General features: G+C 39.0%; 1 protein-coding gene and 1 long non-coding RNA gene across 2 annotated transcripts; both read right to left on the bottom strand.

Moving 5' to 3' along the window:
* Window positions 1-2,609: 2,609 nt before the first annotated feature.
* On the bottom strand, window positions 2,610-5,789 carry LOC111904104 (receptor-like protein EIX2). The gene has a single exon (XM_023899880.3). The coding sequence runs from the start codon at window positions 5,787-5,789 to the stop codon at window positions 2,610-2,612; it is 3,180 nt and encodes a 1,059-aa protein (XP_023755648.2).
* A 2,052-nt stretch (window positions 5,790-7,841) lies between these two features.
* Window positions 7,842-10,445, bottom strand: LOC128127544 (uncharacterized). The gene is made up of 3 exons (XR_008225424.1): window positions 10,049-10,445; window positions 8,455-8,539; window positions 7,842-8,046 (listed from the first exon to the last, which is right to left on the bottom strand). It is a non-coding gene; the product is annotated as an uncharacterized LOC128127544 (long non-coding RNA).
* Between the last annotated feature and the right edge of the window lie 11,707 nt (window positions 10,446-22,152).

Here is a 22,152-nt window from a genome sequence, read left to right as displayed (position 1 = left end):
TAGCATTCACACACAGACGACAAGCTGCAAAACAAAGAATCAAGCCAATCAATGCATGATTTTGGGTCAATTATAAAATTAACGACCATAGCTAAACATGGTGTAGAATATCACCAATCAATGCATGATTTTGGGTCGATTCTTGATTATTTCATCAATAATTGCAAATTATTGAGCATATTAAGGTTTACACATGATATATATATATATATATATATATATATATATATATATATATATATATATATATATATTAACATCAACCTAAAAATACATTACCCATAAACACCAGTATGGCGGTTTATGTATAATCTGAGTAAAAGATCGAAAGATCATAAAAACTCACAAGGACCTTGAAGTAGATGTAATCATGGGCGTTGAAGCACCTTCATAAAGATGAATATAGTACCAATTATTGATTGAAAAATGGAAATTTTCAAACTTCATGGTTGGATTCACAAAACAACCACCATGCTTTTCTTACAAGAATTAGTATACAATACTTACCTAGTTCTTCATGATGTTGGGTCATAAGGGCCTTGTAATGACCAATTGCTTCTTGTAAAACAGCACCCATTTGCTAATTTGTTAGTTATTCCAAAATCAAATGATTTTCGTGAAGAAAAATCACGAATTTATTTCAGAAAGGGAAGAACAGAATATTATCCATAATTGAATTTATTACCCACCCAAGTTCAAGGTAAGCTTTTGGACGTTGTACATTGAAATCAAGATCCCATCTTTGCAAAGAGATCAAGGAATTCTACCAGTGAAGTTGTTTTTGTTGAACCTCAAAACTACCAAATATGTAAGTTTTTTCCCGATACATTTGGGAATATTTCCACCGAGTTTATTGTCATCCAAATCTATGACTTCCAAAACTTGTAGATTCCCTAATTCCCGAGCAAGTTTACCAATAAAGCTATTGTTGTTCATAATTTAAGCAATATAATAATGAATTACGAGCAATTGAACATGGAATGCTACTAGAGAGCTGATTTGAGCTTAATCTCATGCAGATTCCAAACACAATTGGTAATTTTCACCTGATACAATAGACAAATTTAATAATTTATTGTTCTATTAAAAATATAAACAAAATTGCCAACAAATTTAATTAAAAGAATGCTCAAAGGTATTTTAATATATATGAACTTACAATATTTTTAGATAAAGGGTAAGATGGTAACTTTACTTGGAACATGACCAAAATTGCTATAAAACATCAAAATAACCACCAAAATTGCAACAAATTCTTTTATTGTTTTGGAACAAAAATGCTTTTTTGAGGATAACTAGTCAAATCTATTTACTTTCACGGTAGATCTCACATATGAATTTGAAGTCGATAAAGTAGCCCCCAAAGTTCACATATTTGTTCTATTATTATTTTTTCACACTGTATTAAACCTTAAACGTTGGGCTACTTTAACTGAATGCAACATTCATTTTATTTATTTGTTTGTGTTTATTATTTAATCAGGCTGTGGTATATATTAGACAATGTGTTTTAAAATTATATGGTTCAGGCAAAATATTTTATCCACTTGAAGCAATTCAAAGTACACAACAAAACTCACCAGTAATTAACATGGTTTAATGGAGGAGAGGAGCAATCATGAAGAGCCATGCGATGAACTCAAAATGATCTAAATTAAGAAACAAAATGTATAAAGTAAAGAAAAAGGTTACGCATGATACAATATATGAAAAACTTAAAACACATAAGTAGAAAGGGGGATGGGTCAAGAAAAATCCAAAATCAAAAAAACCGACAAAATATCATAAACTTAGAAATAATATAGTATCAGAAGTGACTTTATGACCCTCTTTACATCTATTGTCAATGATGATATGCCTCGTGGAGGATTACATTACATAGATGATGATGAGAAAAACATAGATATCCTATCCTATCCAAAACCATCTTACTCTTCAGGAAGGGTAAAATGGACCACCAGTTTAATGCAACAAATACATACAATACAACTTCATGTTAGTCAGAGTGATTGTCTGAATAGACTGAACACCATACAAACAAACACAAAAATATGAGATTAACCCTAATCTAATCTCATAACTTGCAGACTCATGAGAATATAATCAAACAATCAACCAAGATCACTGCCATTGCAGATTCATACAAGACCATAGTCTTATCTAAAAACCAAATCCAACAAAAAAAAAACTCCACCTTTCACCCAAACATCCTCTTTCTATACATGAAAAAACTAGAAATTTTACAAATGAAAAAATAAATAATGAGTCAATTACATGTTTCTTACTTACTTGGACCAATGTAGATGAAAACCGGGGGATACAACAGCATGTTGGGAGTGAGAACAGCAGCAGAAGGTCGAGAATTAAAAAGAAAAAAAAAATCTACAACTCAAATACATAGTAATCTAAATCTACAACTTGATCATGTATAAATACCAAATCCAAAAGAAATTTTGTAAATTAGCACCTCTAAACAACACTGATATGACAAAGGTCATACAAATACAAAATCCAAATAGTAATACATTAGAATAAGCATATCTCAAAAGCAAAACCATCACTGATAACATGCATTCAAGAACTACTTGCATTCCACATGATCTATGCAGCTATTCTCTTCCTCTCTTGAACTTGGCAACTCTTACCACAACTGCAACGTATATCTTATCCATGGTTTCCTCAGCAAACATGAAAAGTTTGTGTCTCCACTGCTTCTTGAACATCAGAACTCCAATAACACCCCAAAACCCTGTTCCAAAACCACTCATTATATCCACATAAAACAACCATACCTCCATCTTCTCATCAGCTGCTTTGTGTTTCTTCTTGCTTGTTGTTGTTGTTGAATCTTGATGATTTGAGCAAGTGTTTTGCAATGGAGGTCCACATAGATGTTTGTTCCCAGCATATATTGATGGATCATCAATAAGCGTCTGCAGTTGATTTCCTGTTGGAATTTGACCCGACAAGTTGTTGTGTGACAAATTCAAATGGCTCAAAAAAGTCAAAGCTGCCATGCTTGGAGGGATGCTCCCGCTCAACTTGTTTTTTGAGAAATCAAGAGTTTCCAACTTCATCATGTTTCCAATGCTGTCTGGAATACCCCCTCTCAGATGATTATTAGACAGATTCAGACCCACCAACAAAGAAAGTGTAGTTAGCTCGACCGGTATTTCTCCCTCAAGTTTATTGCTTGAAAGGTCCATGTTATAAACTATTCTCCAAGTTGTTGTATATTCAAGATCAACACCTTTCATGACCTGAATCACATTCTTATCATGATCGATATCTAAATGCTCGTATATCAAGTGACTCACAACCATGCCATTTAAGTTTCCTACACACGGAGGGATGGTTCCGGTTAAGTTGTTGTATGCAAGATCCAAAATTTGAAGATTTGAATTTTTGCAAAGAGATGGAGGAATTCTACCAGTGAAGTTGTTTTTGTGTAAACTCAAAACTACCAAAGATGTAAGTTTTTTCCCTATCCAATTGGGTATATTTCCATATAATTTATTGTCACCCAAATCTAAGACTCCCAAACTTTGTAGATTCCCTAATTCTGGAGGAACTTCACCAGTAAAGTTATTTTTGTTCAAATTTAACCAAAATAATGATGAAATAAGAGCAATTGAGCTAGGAATGGCACCAGAGAGCTGATTTGAGCTTATACTCATGATAGCCAAACCCTGCAGATTCCCCACACAGTTGGGAATTTTCCCACTTAACATGTTTCTTGAAAGATCAAGCCCTTTCAAATTTGTTCTTCTGCATAATGACCTTGGAATTGACCCACTGAAAAGGTTATATTCCAGAAGTAATAGAGGTAAAGGCCAATATGCATCACCATTTCCTGCATTAGGAAGGTTTTTCAAAGATCCGCTGAGTTTGTTGTGAGAGAGATCTAACCAAGAAATGATGGGCATCTTCTGCAGCCATGTGGGCAGCGGCCCCGAAAGTGTAGCATTGAACAACAATAACCTCTTAAGTTTCCTTTGATGTCGAAGCCACTGCGGAAATCCATTCCCGATTTTGCAAGAGCTGAGACTAAGAGATATCAACTGGAATGGAGGTATCCACCCACATGAAACATTCAATGTCAGCTTACTGTTAGAAGAAGCATCCAAGAGCTTCAACACTGAAAGATTAGCAAAATGGGCTTCGGTAACCGCTCCTTCTAAAGAATTGTTAGAGATAGAGAGAGTATGGAGTTTGGCAAGTTGCCCAATCGAAACTGGAATAGTCCCGTCTAATAAATTAGAATGTAGATACAATTTTGTTAAAGCTGCTAATTTTCCAAGGGATTCTGGAATTGAACCATTCAATTGGTTATAAGAAAGGATGAGTTGGGTAAGATTCCCAAGGAATTCTGGAATGGGACCAGTCAACTGGTTTTCAGATAGATCAAGTACTTGTAAAAATCTTAATCCTCTTACAGATTCAGGGATTGAACCAGTCAGTTTGTTGTATGATAGATCAAGGTGTCTTAAATTCATCAGTCTTCCAAGTGTTTCTGGAATTCTACCTTTTAAACTCCGACTTAATTCCAGAAACTCCAAAGCATATATGGAGCACTCTGATGCATTTTTTGGTGTGTCAATCATTTCCATAGCAAACTCATTATCTGTTACACTTAATTGTTTCAGGTGGCCCTGTCTCCAGATTCCAACATCCTCAATCTGCTTAAACTTGTTACCAGAAAGATGAAGCTCTAGAAGTTTAGGCAGAATAGGAAGAGATGAATTCAACATGGTATCTGAAAGGTCAAGGACTTCTAGGGAGCTCATGTTTGTCAATACAGATGGAAATATACCTCCAAGTGGATTATTGCTAAGATCGAGGTGCTGGATGTTAGAAAGTGTACTGTAATTAAGATGTGGAGAAGATAAACGCGTCTTATCCAGCCCACAACCTGACAAATGAAGCTCTGACAAAGAAGGGATCATGCTTAGCAATTTTGCAAAGTTTGATCCCAAACTAAGATCAAACCATGAAAGATCCAGGAATTCTAGAAATGTCATGTTTTGAAGAAGGAAGGGGAGTGGACCTTTGAAAGAATTGTAGCCAAGATCGAGGTGTTTTATATTAGGAAGTATTCTACTGGAATTAAGAAAAGGACCAAGATTAACATTGGAAAGTCTACAATGTGACAAACTTAACTCTTTTAAGGAGGGAATCATGTGAAGCATCATGTCCCAGTTTTGTGCTCCACTAAGATCCACATAACTCAAGTTGAGAAGCTCGAGTGACGAAAGGCCAAAAGCCCATGCCATATCATCTGCCTTCAGAAAGTTTTCAGAATCGTATGAACTGAGATCAAGAACCTTTAAATTAGAAAGATTTCCAATGTGAGGAGGAATGATACCTTCAAAACCAGCATAAGAGAGATTCAGGTAACTCAGGTGTTTCAAGGATCCAATAAACTCAGGGATCTGACTTCCTTGGAAATCATTCCCACTCAAGTCGAGGTATTTGAGATGCCTCAACTCTGCCAAAGAAGAACTCACCTTGTTACCAGCTAAGTAATTGTAGGGGTAGGGCCAATCTCCTTTGAGATGAAGGCGTTGAACATTTCCAGTGACACCGTCACACTGGATTCCTTCCCACAGGCAACACTCATTTCCAACCCATGATGACAACATTTCAAAAGGATCTTGGATACTGTGTTTGAAGTTGAGAAGAGCAACTCTCTCTTTCTCAGAGCAAAGGACACTAACATTTCCAACCCCCAAACAAGTATATGTGGCTGCAAACAAAAACACACATATGAAAATGAGATGGATCCCCATTATCAACCTTAACTCAGTTTTAGTTTAGAAGAAAGTTGAAGTAGAAAAGATGGGTTGTGATGAAGAAGTGATGGGTTATTATGATGAAGCAACGAGTACATTTATAAAGCCATAAATGAATATTGGAAGACTTGGAAGTCAAAGGAGAATTTGTATCCACAACCTTATATTCTTATGCTATTTTTTTTTTTTTTTGTCTGTCAATCAAAAAAAGTGGTTTGTGGGACAAGACTATTCCACACAGCACATGCAATTCTATTTTGCCACAAATTTTTAACAAAATATGAATTGAATAAAACACAGTATTTGACAAACAAGCATCTCCATTTTGATAAATCATAGATACATAATAAATATTTTTAAGTGATGGTTACAATTATAAACTGGGAATTTAAAACCGTGGCTAAATATGAAACTGCTAGATGGGTTGAGCAGGTCAAATGAGTGGAAGTCTAATGCTTACAAGCTTTTAATCACATTATTTAGAAATCATGTTATTATTTTGATATTATTATTGAGTTTAAATAAAAACAGTGTTCAAGATTACTAATCAATATGTTCACATTTATGATACACATGAGGTCCATTTAGTTTTATTATTATTTTTGACATTACTTGTATCAGAACTTGGCCTCCCTAAATCACATGGAATATTCAGTTTCTTTATTTGTCTTATGTTATTATATGAAAATAATAACTTTAATTTATCACAACAAAATTACAAGTTGCAAACTAAGCAGTATATCATTCACTACTACAATATTCAAGTGTTTTAAAAAATGTGATGAAACAAGTTTATCCACATGCTTTTGGTCTTTTTCTATATCTACTTTTCCCCAAAATAGGCATGGAAATCAATGTTTAATTTGTATCCACAAAATTGTATTTTTTGGTCATGAGCTAATACTTCCAATCTCTTGAATCACATTATTTATAAAAAACTATATTATTATTTTTATAAATTAAAATACACAAACTTGTGAATTTAAAAACTTGTATTCTTTTGGTCCAGTTTCACTTTTAATTTTCTGTTAATCAAAATAAGTGGTTTTGGTCCAAGTTTATTCCCCATAGCACACGTAATTACTTGGTCACAAGTCTTTAACAATTTATGAATTGAAAAAAGCACAATATATATTGACAAACAAGCATTTATGTGTTTGAGAAATCAAAGATAGATTATCAATTTTTGTAAATTATTGTTCTATATTATAAAAATGATTTTTGGTTTCAACGATTTAAAAAACTAGATACAACAGAACAAGTTGTTTTTAGTATTATTTGATGTAACAATGTTAATGTGTCAAGGAAAGGAAACGTATTTTAATTTTTGATTTTTTAGCTTGTTCCTAATAGTATGCTGGAGAAGGGTACAAGACTTGACATTGCATTTTGTGGAGTGTTTATGAAAATAAAATTTTAATTTATAACAGAAAATTTATAAGTTACAAATATGATGACTAAGTTGCCCATGCATGTGATGTGATGAAACAAGTTATTGTGATGGGAGACTTGGAAGTCAATTGAAAATTTGTATCCACAAGACAAGACTGGATGCTTATAGTCTATCTATATTTACTTTTCCTTTGACCAAAACAAGACATGGAAATCAATTGTTGATTTGTATCCACAAAATTGTATTGATTTGGTCATGGGCTATTTTTTTTTTTAATTTTCTCAATCAAAGAAAGTGATTTTTGGCTAAATATTTCCCCATGTCACACGTAAATGCATTTGCCCACAAAAACAATATATATGATGGTTTTAAGAGTTATCATAATTAAAGATTATAAACTTGATTTTGAAATTTAATGATTTACAGAAATACCTAAAATATATTTTTTTTTATTTTAAAACTTATTCAAAGTGTAATCTAATACTTACAATCTCCTGAATCACATTATTTTAAAACTATATTGTTATTTTTATGTATTAAAGTCAGGAATGATACAGGAACATGTGAATTTAAAAAACTACATTAAATGATACATGAACTTGTGAATATGTTACCTCACATATGATTCTTAAAGTCCACAAAGTAGCCCCCAAAGTTTATGTTATATCTTTGACACTTGGGTTCCCTAAATTACAGGAAACATTCGGTTTGTTTATTTGATTATTTTATTAAAGTGTGGTGTATACAAGACATGGTGTTTTTCAATTTTACAAGGTTCACATAGAAAAACTCACCCACTCGAGTTAAAAAAAAAAATGACCTGTAACATGGTTTGGAATATAATGATGCATCTTCAATGACCTAAAGAAACAAATCAAAAAAAGTAAAGGGCAAGGTTAGTCGTTTTATATATATATATATATATATATATATATATATATATATATATATATATATATATATATATATATATATATATACCCTCAAAACACATAATACAAAAGGGTTGAACCAAGGGAAAAACTAAAATTACAGAAACAAGGAAAGCATCATAACACAAGAGATAATGAATACATAAAAGCTTTTTCACGCTCTGTAGGTTGAACCAACATAAATATAATGATAAAAAACCCTAAAAAATTAGAATGTTTTGGATAGCTAAAATGTGTGTATAACCTACAGTAAAGTAATTAACATGTAGAATTTTCAAAGCCCAGTGGTCGGCATATTTAAAAATTAATAACCATTATATCTCTTGCAAGAAATTACCTTCCCAATTAAAATAGATTTTGCATTCTTGAAGCTATCACCAAATATTTGACATTCGCCAGATGCCTATTTGCAATGTTTTCACCTGATACATGAATTGAAAATTTTAATTTGTTGCTCTGTTTTATAATATAACCTACTTAATTATAACAAAAAGAATGCTCAAAGACATTCCACTAAAGACTAATCCATCTGAAAGTGTATCTCAATTCAAGCCCTCCCTTTCTTAAAACCAAATTGAAACTTAATGTACATACTACAGAGGCATTGTCTAGGTATTGAATTCAATCTCATCTCCAGCAAAACATTATAACTATATATAGCATTTCTACTAATTGATGCCATTCTTTTATTCTCTTGTCTTACTTTCCAGATATGCTTATATTTTGGTAACTAATAGTGTTATAGGAATGTAACATTGAATGGTTGATTATGTTACTTATATTGACTCAATGCTTTCTTACTTGTTTTTAAAAGTAATTACAATAACCTGTCTAATTGGCTCTAGAAAAAGCATAATTAAGCACTTTCAGTTAGCAGCAGATGGGAGTGGTCCAAACATTGGTATGTTTCTTTGAAAGAAATGAAAGTAGGATGCTATAAAGTATAAACAAATAAATGAAAGTAGGTTGCTACTTCTTGCATTTATCCCTTTCGCTTTTGAGCATAATAACATATATAGTGGCACTTTATGGTTCTATATCAACACTTGTTCTGCTACGAAGCTGTTATATTATCTCGGTTTCCAATACTTAAGAGAGGTTAAAATGGTAATTATGAGAAAAAAAGATAAAGTTGGTCCAAACAGAAAAGTTTGTAAATTTTGAGGGTGATCCCAATGGTCCAGAGCACATAGTGTGGTGGAGTTTGGTTTGAAGAAAGTGATTGTCAACAAAGCATTACTACATTTATAAAATAAGGAAAGCAAAATGAAGAACATTCACAACCTCAAAGGAAAAAAGTGTAAGCAGGAGATGTTTTCAGGGAAAGTAAAAGAAAGAGTATTTGAAGTGTCTGGGGATCAAAACTGGAATTCAGACTCTGAATCCAATATAATTGAAAAAGAATGGTGTCTTCAAGAAACAATGTTAGAGTGCTTATCTATCAATATAAATGGAGTGGAGAAGGATTTTAAGAGAGCTTGGGTTAGAAATATGGTGCTTAAAAATCAGGTGAGGCAACTGAAAGATCTGGTGACCTTGTGTCAATGTGGGACCCCAATCTTTTTGATGTTATCAAATTAAAGGAAGAAATTATATTGTTGCAAGTAACTGAGATATGGAAAACGTGCAACACAATACGTCACCTCATCATTTAGTTGATTCTTTTTTACTTAAGTTGACATCATCCCATAGTTTTAGCATAATATATAATATTCTCAATTTCATTACTTAACATTGCCTAATTCACTCAAATCACCATTACCCATTTTAATCGAGAAAATGACAAAATTAGGTCAGGAAACACAATCTCAACTTAACTTTCTTCTAAGTTAGTTCTATGTCTTGATTTAGCTTACATCCCAACAACTAAACATCTTACAACCATTAATTTAACACAACTTAAGCAAACTTTACAAATGTAATCAACATACCTCGACTAAATCGGCACCCAGTTCAACCCAGAATGATTTCTCCTCAATATTACAAGCCATATGCTTAAAACGACTGTACTATATTTTCAATTCACTGATTTACTTCATGAATTCTCCTTCTTCCGTCTTTCGCTTTACTCGAACTTCCTCGTTTTCATCTGATACGAGATCTGGTCATATTTCCGTTATTTAATATATATTTAATTCATTTTAGAGTAAAACACTTTTTTGGTCCCTATGGTTTTGCCAAAATAGCGCTTTTGGTCCTACTATTCGCTTTTTGTCATGGGTGATCCCTATGGAGGGTTTTGTTACCACTTGTGGTCCCTGCATTGTAAAATCTAACCGTTTAGATGTTATGCTTTTAGCATAGGACTAATTTTCCCTTGTTTTATCTTTTCTTTATTGCTTATTATCTACTACTAATCACTACTGCTAATTAGGTTTGTTGATTGGGTAATTTTTGAGCTTCGGGTAATTCGAGTTTTTTCATAAAATAATATGAACCGAAACCTGAACTATTTACAATTCGGGTCTTATAGTTCGAGTATCCAGGTTGATGATTCGGGTTGGGTATTTTCGGGTATACCAGAAATATACTTTAATGAAATTTATTTATGAATAATTTGGGCATTGTTCCTTGTTGTATGAATAAGATTGAAAAAACATTGTGATAATAGATTTTTTTATAAGCTAGTAATATCATCACCAAATGAATAAAAAACATGTAACAAATAATCATATTACTTTTACCATCAGAAAAGTTATGATAGGTTTCCTTTTAGGATATTATATGCTATATTCATGAAATCTTATGTTTTAGGACCATATCAAACGAGGAATGTATCTGGTGACTTTAATCATATTTTTGTCATTGTTAACTTATATAAGATATTGATAGGTTTTACATGTAATAATACGGAAAAATCATTATATTCTTAAGGGTACGTGCAACCTACTTTGATCTATGTCATAACACTATTTAAGCAACATATTATTGAACATCAAATCTTCTAAACCCTAATGGAAAGCAAAATTCACAAAATTGCATACCTTTTATTTGTTATTGTAAGCAAATCTTTGATTCCAACAAAGCAATCTAGAATTATCTTTGAAAAGAAGCTCTATTTTTGTGCGAGCCTCTAATGGTTCACACCCACAACACAAGAACCATAGAAAGATTAGGAGAGAGGCGAGAAAGGATCAATTTTTGGATCTAGTATCTAAAAAAAGAGTACTTGAAAATTCCAAAGTATAAGGTTCTATTTATAATTGAGTAGGAGACGTGTAGAAACCATGATTTGAACATAAAATAATATTATTTCAAATAAGACATTTATCTGGTTCATTGATTTTTTAAATAGAAGCTACCTGAAACGCTTTTAGGTCGGCCGGTCCGAGCTTGAGTTTCAGGCCGGCGACTTTGTGCTCCTGAAGGTCTCTCCTTGGAAAGGAGTGATTCGATTCAGGAAGAGGGGCAAGTTAGGGCCCCGATATATTGGTCCATTTCGGGTGGTCGCGAGGGTAGGCAGGGTAGCCTATCGGTTGGATTTGCCAGCAGAATTGGGGCAGATTCACGACACTTTCCATGTGTCGCAATTGCGGAAGTGTATAGCCGATGAGTTGGCAGTGGTTCCATTAGAGGATATTCAGGTGGATGCGAGCCTGAATTATGCTGAGAGACCAGTGACAATCAGAGATCGGAAAATCAAGGTTCTGAGGAACAAGGAGGTACCCTTGGTTTTGGTTCAGTGGCAGCATCGGAAGGGGTCCGAGATGACTTGAGAGCCGGAGCGTGAGATGCGCGAGCAGCATCCGGAGTTATTTGCAGAGCGAGACTTCGAGGGTGAAGTCTAGTTCTAGTGGGGGAGAATTGTAATAGCCCGGATTCCCAGGTATTATTCATTCTTATATTTTTTTGGTATTTTGTGAGGAGACTCGGCAAGTTGGAGCTCAAACTCGCCGAGTAGGATCGCGGTTTTGGACGCGGGTTCGCGTCAGGACTTGGCGAGTCCACGCTTTTTAATGAAACCCTAATTCCCCGGGTTTGGAGCCTATTTAAGGGCACTTATAGCCTCCCATTGCGGCTACCAGTCCCTTAAGAGAACCCAAAGAGAGCTAATTCGTTTTGGGAGAGAGGAAGTCACTTTTGGGCCTTTGTATTCCTTGTTTAGCAAGAAGAAGGTGACAAGAGCAAGGAGGAGGTGGGATTCCAGCAGATCCAGAGTCCAGAGGCTTCATTTTGAGGTAATGGTTCGAATCTCCTTCAGTTTTAGGGTTGATCTTTAGAGTTAGGGTTTTATAACCCCTTTGGAGAGTGATTATGTGAAGCAAATGGTCCCTCTTCGAGTTTGTGCCTTGGATCTGGACTCAAAGAGGTCCAAAGACCCTAACCCTTGGAGCTTTTTGGGTTATTATGGAGTCATTGGACCTAGGTGGTTATTTTTGGGACCAAATCTCCTTTTGATGCCTTGTGGGGGTTATACAAGCATCAAGTTTCAAACTTTACGTGACATTCATGCTTGGGAAGGCCAGATCTATGGTTTGGGAAAGCAGATCTAACCTCAAAAGGTCAATAGAGTTTGTGCATGGCATGAACTCGCCGAGTTGTTCTTGAGACTCGGCGAGTAGGGTTGGGGTTTCACGTAAAGTGTTCAGCGAGTAGACTCGCCGGGTTGGGGGATGGCCCAGTGAGTCAGGAGAGTCAGTATGGGGCTGAGTCAAGCCGGAACTCGCCGAGTTGTTCTTGAGACTCGGCGAGTTGAGTCGTGGTGGCCCCGCGATTCATGCCAGGTGGAACTCGTCGAGTTAGGGAAGTACTCGACGTGTCAATAGAGGATCCGAGGGAGTCAGTGAACACATATAGACTCGCCGAGTCGCTTTGGTGCAATCGCCGAGTCTGGTCAAAGATGACCGTTGACCAGAGTCGACCAGTGTTGACTTGATAGGGTTAGTCAACCTTAGTTGTGAAAGTGTTAATTAGAGATATATTGTATTATAGGAGGATTATAGCTCGGGGGATCGAGCACGAGTGATTTCAGGGATTTGCGAGTTATCGAGATACGCGAGGTGAGTCTTCTCACTATACTTTACCTTGAGTAAGTAACGAGAGTTATGTGATGCAGTGTTTGTATGCTATATATGTGTTATGTGTTGCACTGCATTATTCTGTGTGATTTATGTTGTGCATGTTTACAAAGTTAGAACCTCAGGGTTCACAGAGTTTGGGTGCACGGACCCACAAAGTTATAGCCTCGAGTGGCTAATATGTGTTATATGTGAAATTTTGGGGAACTCACTAAGCTTTGTGCTTACAGTGTATGGTGTTATTTGTTTCAGCTACTAGTGATGACCGTGGGAAGGCGCCGACTTGATCAGTACACACACACGGGATTTTTATGTTATGAGATCTTGGGATTTTTATATGGCATAAATTGAGTTTCAAACTTTGATGTTTTATGAATATTGAATGAATTATGGTTTTTATAAAATGCGAAAAATTGTTTGAAATTTACGGTGTTACAAGTTGGTATCAGAGCCTTGGTTTTAGGGAGTCGGGTACACCTTCGGGAGTATTTGAACTCAAACTGAGGATTTGGAAAGTATTTTCAAAAGAGAGCCAAATTTTCTAAAAGAAGTAAAAGATTTTTAGAGAAACTCAGAGCAGAAACGTGTGTACAATCAGTCAGCGCCCGAACGGTGATTTCCCAAAATACCCTTATATTATATGTTTATGAGATTGATATGATGTATTCTCTTACTAGAGTGGGCTATGTAACGCCTGTGTTTCGGGCTTGCCATTTGTAGCAATGTAATAGTCTAGGTTAACCTCTGTAACCCGTTTTGAAATAATAAGATTGTATTATTTGAGTATTGTGTGTTTTGTGCTTAATTGCTTAATTATGTGGTTTGATTAATTAAGAATAAAAATAAGCGTCAAAATTTAAGTGTAAAATAAACTTAATATATTTGGTTAATGTTGTAGTAGTTGAAACGAGGTTTCCGAATATATATAGAACGCCCAAATCTGACTTCGTATGAGGAAGTTATGATTTATCGAAGTTCCGGCTTAGCGATATACAGCCTGTTTTACTCGATTTGAGATCGAGCGGTTGTTAGCCGAAGCAATCTAAATGAGAATCGAAGATCTCATTGTTGGTATTGAAACGATAAAAAGTTAGGCGAGAACGGACGTCAAACGAAGAAGTTATGAATTTATAACGAAAGTTTCTGTCCCGGCCTATTAAAAATAATTAATAAAAATAAAGTCAAAATTTGCCGACGGAGTCTAAACGAAAGTCGTAGAGCGTGGTCTCACCTTCGCGGGGATATAAAGAACGTCGAAAACGGAGTTCGTATGAAGAAGTTATGAATTTCCGAAGTTTATTAATCATTTTATATTTATTTTTAATTCAAAATCGGAAGCATTATCCGAAGCCGAGTCACCGGTGTGATCCGGAGTACGCCCCGCGTACGAGGTTACGCTACCGCGTACTCAGCATAGTGTCGACACTTCGGATGACGCATGCAATGACGATTTCGGACGCGTACGCGCTGCGTACGCCTGTACGCCCCGCGTACTCCGAGGCTCCAGCCTCTATATAAAGGATCCGAAGACAGCCTTCTTTGTTGTTCATTTTCTTCTCTTCTCTCTAGTCTTTTGCATCGTTTTTCGTGCCGAAGCTATCCCGAAGCCCCGGTATTATACTCTAGCCCCGAGGCAAGTCCCGAGATCCCGAAGATCCCGAAAAGTGCGGTTCCCGAGTCGAAGCTCTGCCCGCGAGAAGTTCGATTTTCGAAGAGATCTTCCAGATCTGCTGTGGATTACTACTTTTATAAGCCGTAGTGCTGTCCGATCATCTTCTGATCAAGTGAGTGTATACTACCTTTCATAAACACAATAATAATACGAGTTTGGTTCGAATGTATTAAGTATATTGTTGTTTATAAGTGTGAGTGTGTAGTTATTTTCTTCTAATACAATAATACGAAGTATTTTATATAAAAATACGTGCTATGTGTATATATTTGGTTGTGTTATGTGTGAATGAGTATTCACTCTCTTCTATCTTATAGATCTGCTTATTTCTTTATGAGATATGTGTTACGTGTGTGTGCCTCATCTGTTATGTGATATATGTGTTGATTAAAGCATGCTATACAGGTTTTCTTTAAACTATGTATACAAATGTATATTTTTATCTACTAATATGTTGGGTAGAACATGGGTAGACAGTTGGTGTGTAATAAACAGATGAGAGGCCTCGTTGTTGTTTGATTGAGTCATCTAGCGGAGTTTAGATGACGACCACTGGCTATTCTAGACAGTCTTGTGGAAACATTAGCAGGTTCGCCACCTGTAGGTGTTAATGAACTTGGGTGTTCATTCGCTGTACTCCATCCCCCTCATGGTTGCCTTATTTGACTTATATTGCTGAGGTACCCCCGAAGCATGTGTTGTCACCCCGATGAAATATTCTTAGACTAGGTCCCTTATGTTAGTTGTTTTAGGGACATTAAAGTGAGAATAACGGGAATGGGTAATTGGGTTATTGTTGGTTGGTGAAAATTAAATATGATTATTTATTGTGGGTTGAAAACCCTATATGCTCACCAGGCTCCCAAGCCTGACCCACTCAGTTTTAAATTGTATTACAGGTAGTGGCGGAAGGGCATGAGATGGATGAACCATCAAGTTGTTTTGTTTACAAGTCTGCATATGTTTATATTTGTTATATGACTTATAATGTATTCGTTTATGCTTATTGGTCTGTATCGGAACATGACACCCCGAGTTTTGATTATAATGAAAATACATTTCTTTTATGAAATGCTTCGGTAAACAATGTTTTATCATGTTTTGTTTTTGGGAACAAATTCCGCAACTCTTTCAAATCAAAAGGATTTACTCTGAAAATATTTAAAAGCATAAATGAAAATCGGTCTTTTCTGGCCGAGATTTTGGGGATGTCACAGGCTAGGCATTCCTATTAGGACTAGAGTGCCCTGATTTTTGATGCCTTAGCCTAGGGAGAGGTGAGCTGCTATGAGATACTTGAGAGTGAATAGTTAGCAGCGAGGAGCTTATGAGAGATCTGTTAGAGAGTGATAGAGTACTTGGAACTTGGGATCCGAAGAGGAGTATTTGGGGTGTATACTGAAACGGTGCAGACAGTAGTAATGGGCCCGTACTACTGAAAGCACCGGGGCGGTGTACAGTTCAAATAAGAATCTTCGGAATGCCAAGGATCAAGGAGGGGCTGAGTTGTCGAGTGTGAGTATGCTCGAGTGGGTTCTAATTTATCGTATGTTGTATTTCAGAGGTAGATCATGGTGAGGACACGTCTTATGCCTGAGAGCAGTGGGGCCAGTAATGAGGAGATCCGCCGGATCATCCACGAGGAGGTGGTTGCGGCCATCAGGGCAGAGATACCAGAGATGTTCGGGTCTATTAAGACCACGCTGATTGGGACTTTCGACGAGCGTTATGCTGCTCTTTCTGAGGCTGCTGTTGCGGCGGCCACTGCAGCTGTTGCTGCTGCGAGGCCCCATGGTGATGATGCGTTGCTACTTCGAGAGTTCAGCAACACAAAACCGCTAGAATTTGATGGTACCAAGGACCTGGTGGCGGCTATGAGATGGATTTCAGACATAGAGGGGTGTTTCTTCACTTGCTCATCTCCTGAGCATTTGAGAGTTCGGTTCGCGCTGAACCAGCTTCGCTTGGGAGCGAAGGACTGGTGGAAGTTTGTGACAGCGCACTTTTCGCCTGCTGAGCTTGCGGCAGTGACCTGGGAGAGGTTCACTGCCATGTTCCGAGATGAGTATGTTCCCCAGGTGGAGAGGGAGCGTTTGGCGTAGGAGTTTCTGACCCTCAAGCAGCGTACTGAGTCTGTTACGGTGATTACCAGGATGTTCCACGAGAGGGCGATGTTCTGCCCTGAGCACGTGTCCACTGAGCAGGCACGTATGAGCCGATATTTGAGTATATTGAGGCGAGACATTCGGGAGTTCATGGCGAACTCCTCGTACCGGACATTTGCCGAACTTCAGGCAAATGCCCGGAAGAGGGAGATTGAGCTAGAGACTCAGGCCAGAGAGGAGGCGGAGTCTCAGGGTAGGGATCGACGACCGGCACAGTCCCAGCCGACAGCCAAGCGGGCCAAGCCCGCTGATCCCAAATCTAGGAGCCAGAAGGGCCGCACTTGTGGAAAGTGCGGCAAGGGTCATGATGGAGTTTGTAGAGCTGGATCTTGCTACAAGTGTGGCAAGGAGGGGCATATGGCCAAGGACTGCCCCAAGGGGTTTGCAGTGTGTTTTCACTGCAACCAGATCGGACACCGGAAGGCGGAGTGTCTGCAGTTGCGAGGACCAGCTCAGGAGCACCTCAGGGATCTGCCCCTGCCGCCATCAGAGCTATCGAGAGTCATCCAGTGAAGGCCGAGGCGCCGAGGGCACGCGGGAGAGCCTTTCAGTTGACCGCGGAGGAGGTCCGCGCAGCGCCCGATGTCGTGGCTGGTATGTATTCTTTCGTGTATTTATTTTGATGTTGAGATATTATGCTTATATTATGTTATGCGTAGGTACTTTTCTTGTGAATTTTGTACCTGCCTTGGTGTTATTTGACTCGGGTGCGAGTCGGTCTTTTGTATCTTTGGCTTTTAGTCAGCATATCAGTGTTAGTCGCAAGGCGCTGAGTCGGCCTCTGAGAGTTTCCATAGCTGACAAGAGGGTGATATATGCCACGGAGGTGATCCATGGGTGCGTATTCGAGATTTTCGGTGTTGAGTTCCCGATTGATTTGGTTCCTATTGCGATGGGTGATGTCTGTGTCATTGTGAGCATGGACTGGTTGAGTAGATTCGGTGCGGTTATCGACTGCGAGCGACAACTGGTGACCATACGAGACCCTAGTGGGGGAGTTCTTACGGTGTACGGCGAGGGTACACGTTCTGGGTCAGCGTTTTGTTCGGCCGCTAGGGTGAGGCAGTGTCTACAGCAGGGCTGTAAGGGTTTTGTGGCGTATATGATGGATACGCGGGTTGATTCCGAGAGGCCAAGGTCAGTTGAGGAGGTTCCGATAGTGCGTGAGTTCCCAGATGTATTTCCAGATAAGTTGTCGGGTGTACCTCCCGTGAGGCAAGTGGAGTTCAGTATCGATTTGGTCCTGGGGGCCGCGCCTATCGCCAAGGTGCCTTATCGCCTTGCACCTCCATAGATGCAAGAGTTGTCCTCGCAGCTTCAGGAGCTGCTGGGAAAGGGTTTTATTCAGCCGAGCAGTTCGCCGTGGGGAGCGCCTATCTTTTTTGTCAAGAAAAGGATGGTTCACACCGGATGTGCATTGATTACCGGGAGTTGAACAAGCTAACGGTCAAGAACCGTTACCCGTTGCCGAGGATCGACGATTTGTTCGATTAGTTGCAGGGAGCATCTTGGTTCTCCAAGATCAACTTGAGGTCTGGATATCATCAGGTGAGGGTGCGAGATGAGGACATCCAGAAGACAGCGTTCAGGACGTGTTATGAGCATTACGAGTTTGTGGTGATGCCTTTCGGGCTCACCAATGCCCCGGCAGTGTTCATGGATCTCATGAACCGAGTGTGCAGGCCGATGCTGGATCGGTCAGTGATTGTATTCATCGATGACATCTTGGTATATTCGAGATCTAGAGAGCAGCATGAGGAGCATTTGAGGGAGATCCTCGGAGTTCTGAGATCAGAGAGGCTTTATGCCAAATTCTCCAAGTATGATTTCTGGTTGCGAGAAGTCCAGTTCCTGGGGCATCTCGTTAACCAGGAAGGGATATTGGTCGACCCGGCCAAAGTTGAGGCGGTGATGAGTTGGGAGGTGCCGAGGTCACCCTCCAAGATCAGGAGTTTCCTAGGGTTGGCCGGTTATTATCAGAGATTTATCAGGGATTTCTCTAAGATTGCAGTGCCACTCACCAGATTGACCCGGAAGGGTGTCGCTTTTTCATGGGGCCCCGAGCAGCATGCCTCCTTTGAGACGCTTCGCCAAAGGTTATGCGAAGCCCCGGTTTTAGCCCTCCCAGAGGGGATGGAGGACTTTGTGGTGTATTGTGATGCGTCAATCTTGGGGTTAGGAGCGATGCTGATGCAGAGAGGGCATGTGATAGCATACGCATCGAGGCAGCTGAAGCCGCATGAGACGAGGTATCCCACCCATGACCTAGAGTTGGGGGCAGTGGTGTTCGCCCTTAAGATTTGGCGTCACTATCTGTACAGGGTTCGGTGTACGATATACACGGACCATAAGAGCCTGAAATATTTGATGGATCAGCCCAACCTAAATATGCGGCAGAGGAGGTGGTTGGATGTGGTTAAGGATTATGATTGTGAGATCCTGTACCATCCGGGCAAGGCTAATGTGGTAGCCGACGCCCTGAGTCGCAGGGCGGAGAGCGCCCCGTTGCGAGGTGTATGTTTGCGTTTGACCGTAATGGCTCCGGTGTTGGACACCATTCGTGGAGCACAGGCTGAGGCAGTGAGTTCGGAAAACCAGAAGAAAGAGCGAGTTGTTGGGTTGGTATCGGAGTTCGTTACCGATGGTCGGGTGCTTATGACATTTCAAGGGCGTATTTGGGTACCGTTTGTGGGAGGGACGCATACCATTTTGATGGAATAGGCTCATCGGTCGAAATTCTCGATCCATCCTGGGGCCACTAAGATGCATTTGGATCTGAGGAGGGAGTATTGGTGGCCCTGTATGAAGAGGGATGTTGCGTGGTTTGTTGAGAGGTGCTTAACCTACCGTAGGGTTAAGGCCGAGCACCAGAGGCCGCATGGTAAGTTGCAGCCGTTGGAGGTTCCCGAATGGAAGTGGGAACAGATTACCATGGATTTTATCACCAAACTGCCAAGGACTACTAGGGGAGTCAATGCAATTTGGGTGATTGTGGACAGGTTGACGAAGAGCGCCCACTTCCTTGCTATTAGTGAGAGCTCCTCCGCAGAGAAGTTAGCAGAGATGTACGTGAGGGAGGTGGTATCTCGGCATGGGGTGCCGATCTTGATTGTCTCAGACCGGGATGTATGCTTCACTTCCAGATTCTGGAAGAAGTTTCATGAGGAGCTGGGTACTAGGCTGCATTTTAGTACCGCATATCACCCCCAGACAGACGGACAGAGTGAGCGGACGATTCAGACGCTCGAGGACATGCTCCGGGCATGTGTGTTGGATTTCGGGAGGAGTTGGGATACGTACTTGCCCTTGGCATAGTTTTCCTACAACAACAGTCATCATTCGAGCATTGGTATGCCGTCCTTTGAGCTGTTGTATGGGAGGATCTGTCAGACCCCCATTTGCTGGGGAGAGGTCGGACAACGTGTGATGGGCAGTACAGAGATCATGCTTCAGACGACAGAGCAGATCCAGCAGGTCAGACAGAGGTTGTTGACCGCTCAGAGTCGTCAGAAGAGTTATGCGGACAGACGCCGGTCAGAGCTTGAGTTTCAGGTCGGCGACTTTGTGCTCCTGAAGGTCTCTCCTTGGAAAGGAGTGATTCGATTCAGGAAGAGGGGCAAGTTAGGGCCCCGATATATTGGTCCATTTCGGGTGGTCGCGAGGGTAGGCAGGGTAGCCTATCGGTTGGATTTGCCAGCAGAATTGGGGCAGATTCACGACACTTTCCATGTGTCGCAATTGCGGAAGTGTATAGCCGATGAGTCGGCAGTGGTTCCATTAGAGGATATTCAGGTGGATGCGAGCCTGAATTATGCTGAGAGACCAGTGACAATCAGAGATCGGAAAATCAAGGTTCTGAGGAACAAGGAGGTACCCTTGGTTTTGGTTCAGTGGCAGCATCGGAAGGGCTCCGAGATGACTTGAGAGCCAGAGTGTGAGATGCGCGAGCAGCATCCGGAGTTATTTGCAGAGCGAGACTTCGAGGGTGAAGTCTAGTTCTAGTGGGGGAGAATTGTAATAGCCCGGATTCCCAGGTATTATTCATTCTTATATTTTTTTGGTATTTTGTGAGGAGACTCGGCGAGTTGGAGCTCAAACTCGCCGAGTAGGATCGCGGTTTTGGACGCGGGTTCGCGTCTGTACTCGGCGAGTCCACGCTATTTAATGAAACCCTAATTCCCCGGGTTTGGAGCCTATTTAAGGGCACTTATAGCCTCTCATTGCGGCTACCAGTCCCTTGAGAGAACCCTAAGAGAGCTAATTCGTTTTGGGAGAGAGGAAGTCACTTTTGGGCCTTTTTATTCCTTGTTTAGCAAGAAGAAGGTGGCAAGAGCAAGGAGGAGCTAATATGTTTTATATGTGGTATTTTGGGGAACTCACTAAGCTTTGTGCTTACAGTGTATGGTGTTATTTGTTTCAGGTACTAGTGTTGACCGTGGGAAGGCGCCGACTTGATCAGTACACACACACGGGATTTTTATGTTATGAGATCTTGGGATTTTTATATGGCATAAATTGAGTTTCAAACTTTGATGTTATATGAATATTGAATGAATTATGGTTTTTATAAAATGCAAAAAATTGTTTGAAATTTACGGTGTTATAGCTTAAGGGCATTTTAGTCCTTTCATAATGTTAGTAATTAAGCTTAACGGATGGTAATAGTCTCAAAGGTCACCAACGGTGTTTAGTACTATAAACAAATTGAACAAATACAAATGAGGGTTTGTTCATGGTCATGTTCATTTAAGTTAGCCGAACAAACGAACATGTTTTCTTGTTCATGTTTGTGAACATACTAAACAAACATAACCAAACGAAAACAAACAAACATAATTGAACATAAACAAACATATAATAGAGTAATGTAATAAAAAACAATTGAACATGTATGCACATAAAAGAAACTTAAATGAACGAGCATAAATGAAAATAAACGAACAACACAAATGAACGTTTATGAATATAATTAAACGAACGAGACAATTGTTCATGTTCGTTCGTTTAACTAAACAAACGATAATTTGAACAAAAATTATCGTTTGTTTAGTTAAACGAACGAACATGAACAATGGTATCGTTCGTTTAATTATATTCATAAACGTTCATTTGTGTTGTTCGTTTATTTTCATTTATGCTCGTTCATTTATGTTTCTTTTATGTGCATACATGTTCAATTG

The sequence above is a fragment of the Lactuca sativa genome, chromosome 8 (genome assembly GCF_002870075.4).
Source record: "Lactuca sativa cultivar Salinas chromosome 8, Lsat_Salinas_v11, whole genome shotgun sequence".
Taxonomy (NCBI): domain Eukaryota; kingdom Viridiplantae; phylum Streptophyta; class Magnoliopsida; order Asterales; family Asteraceae; genus Lactuca; species Lactuca sativa.
This window is presented reverse-complemented; position numbering and strand designations above follow the sequence as displayed.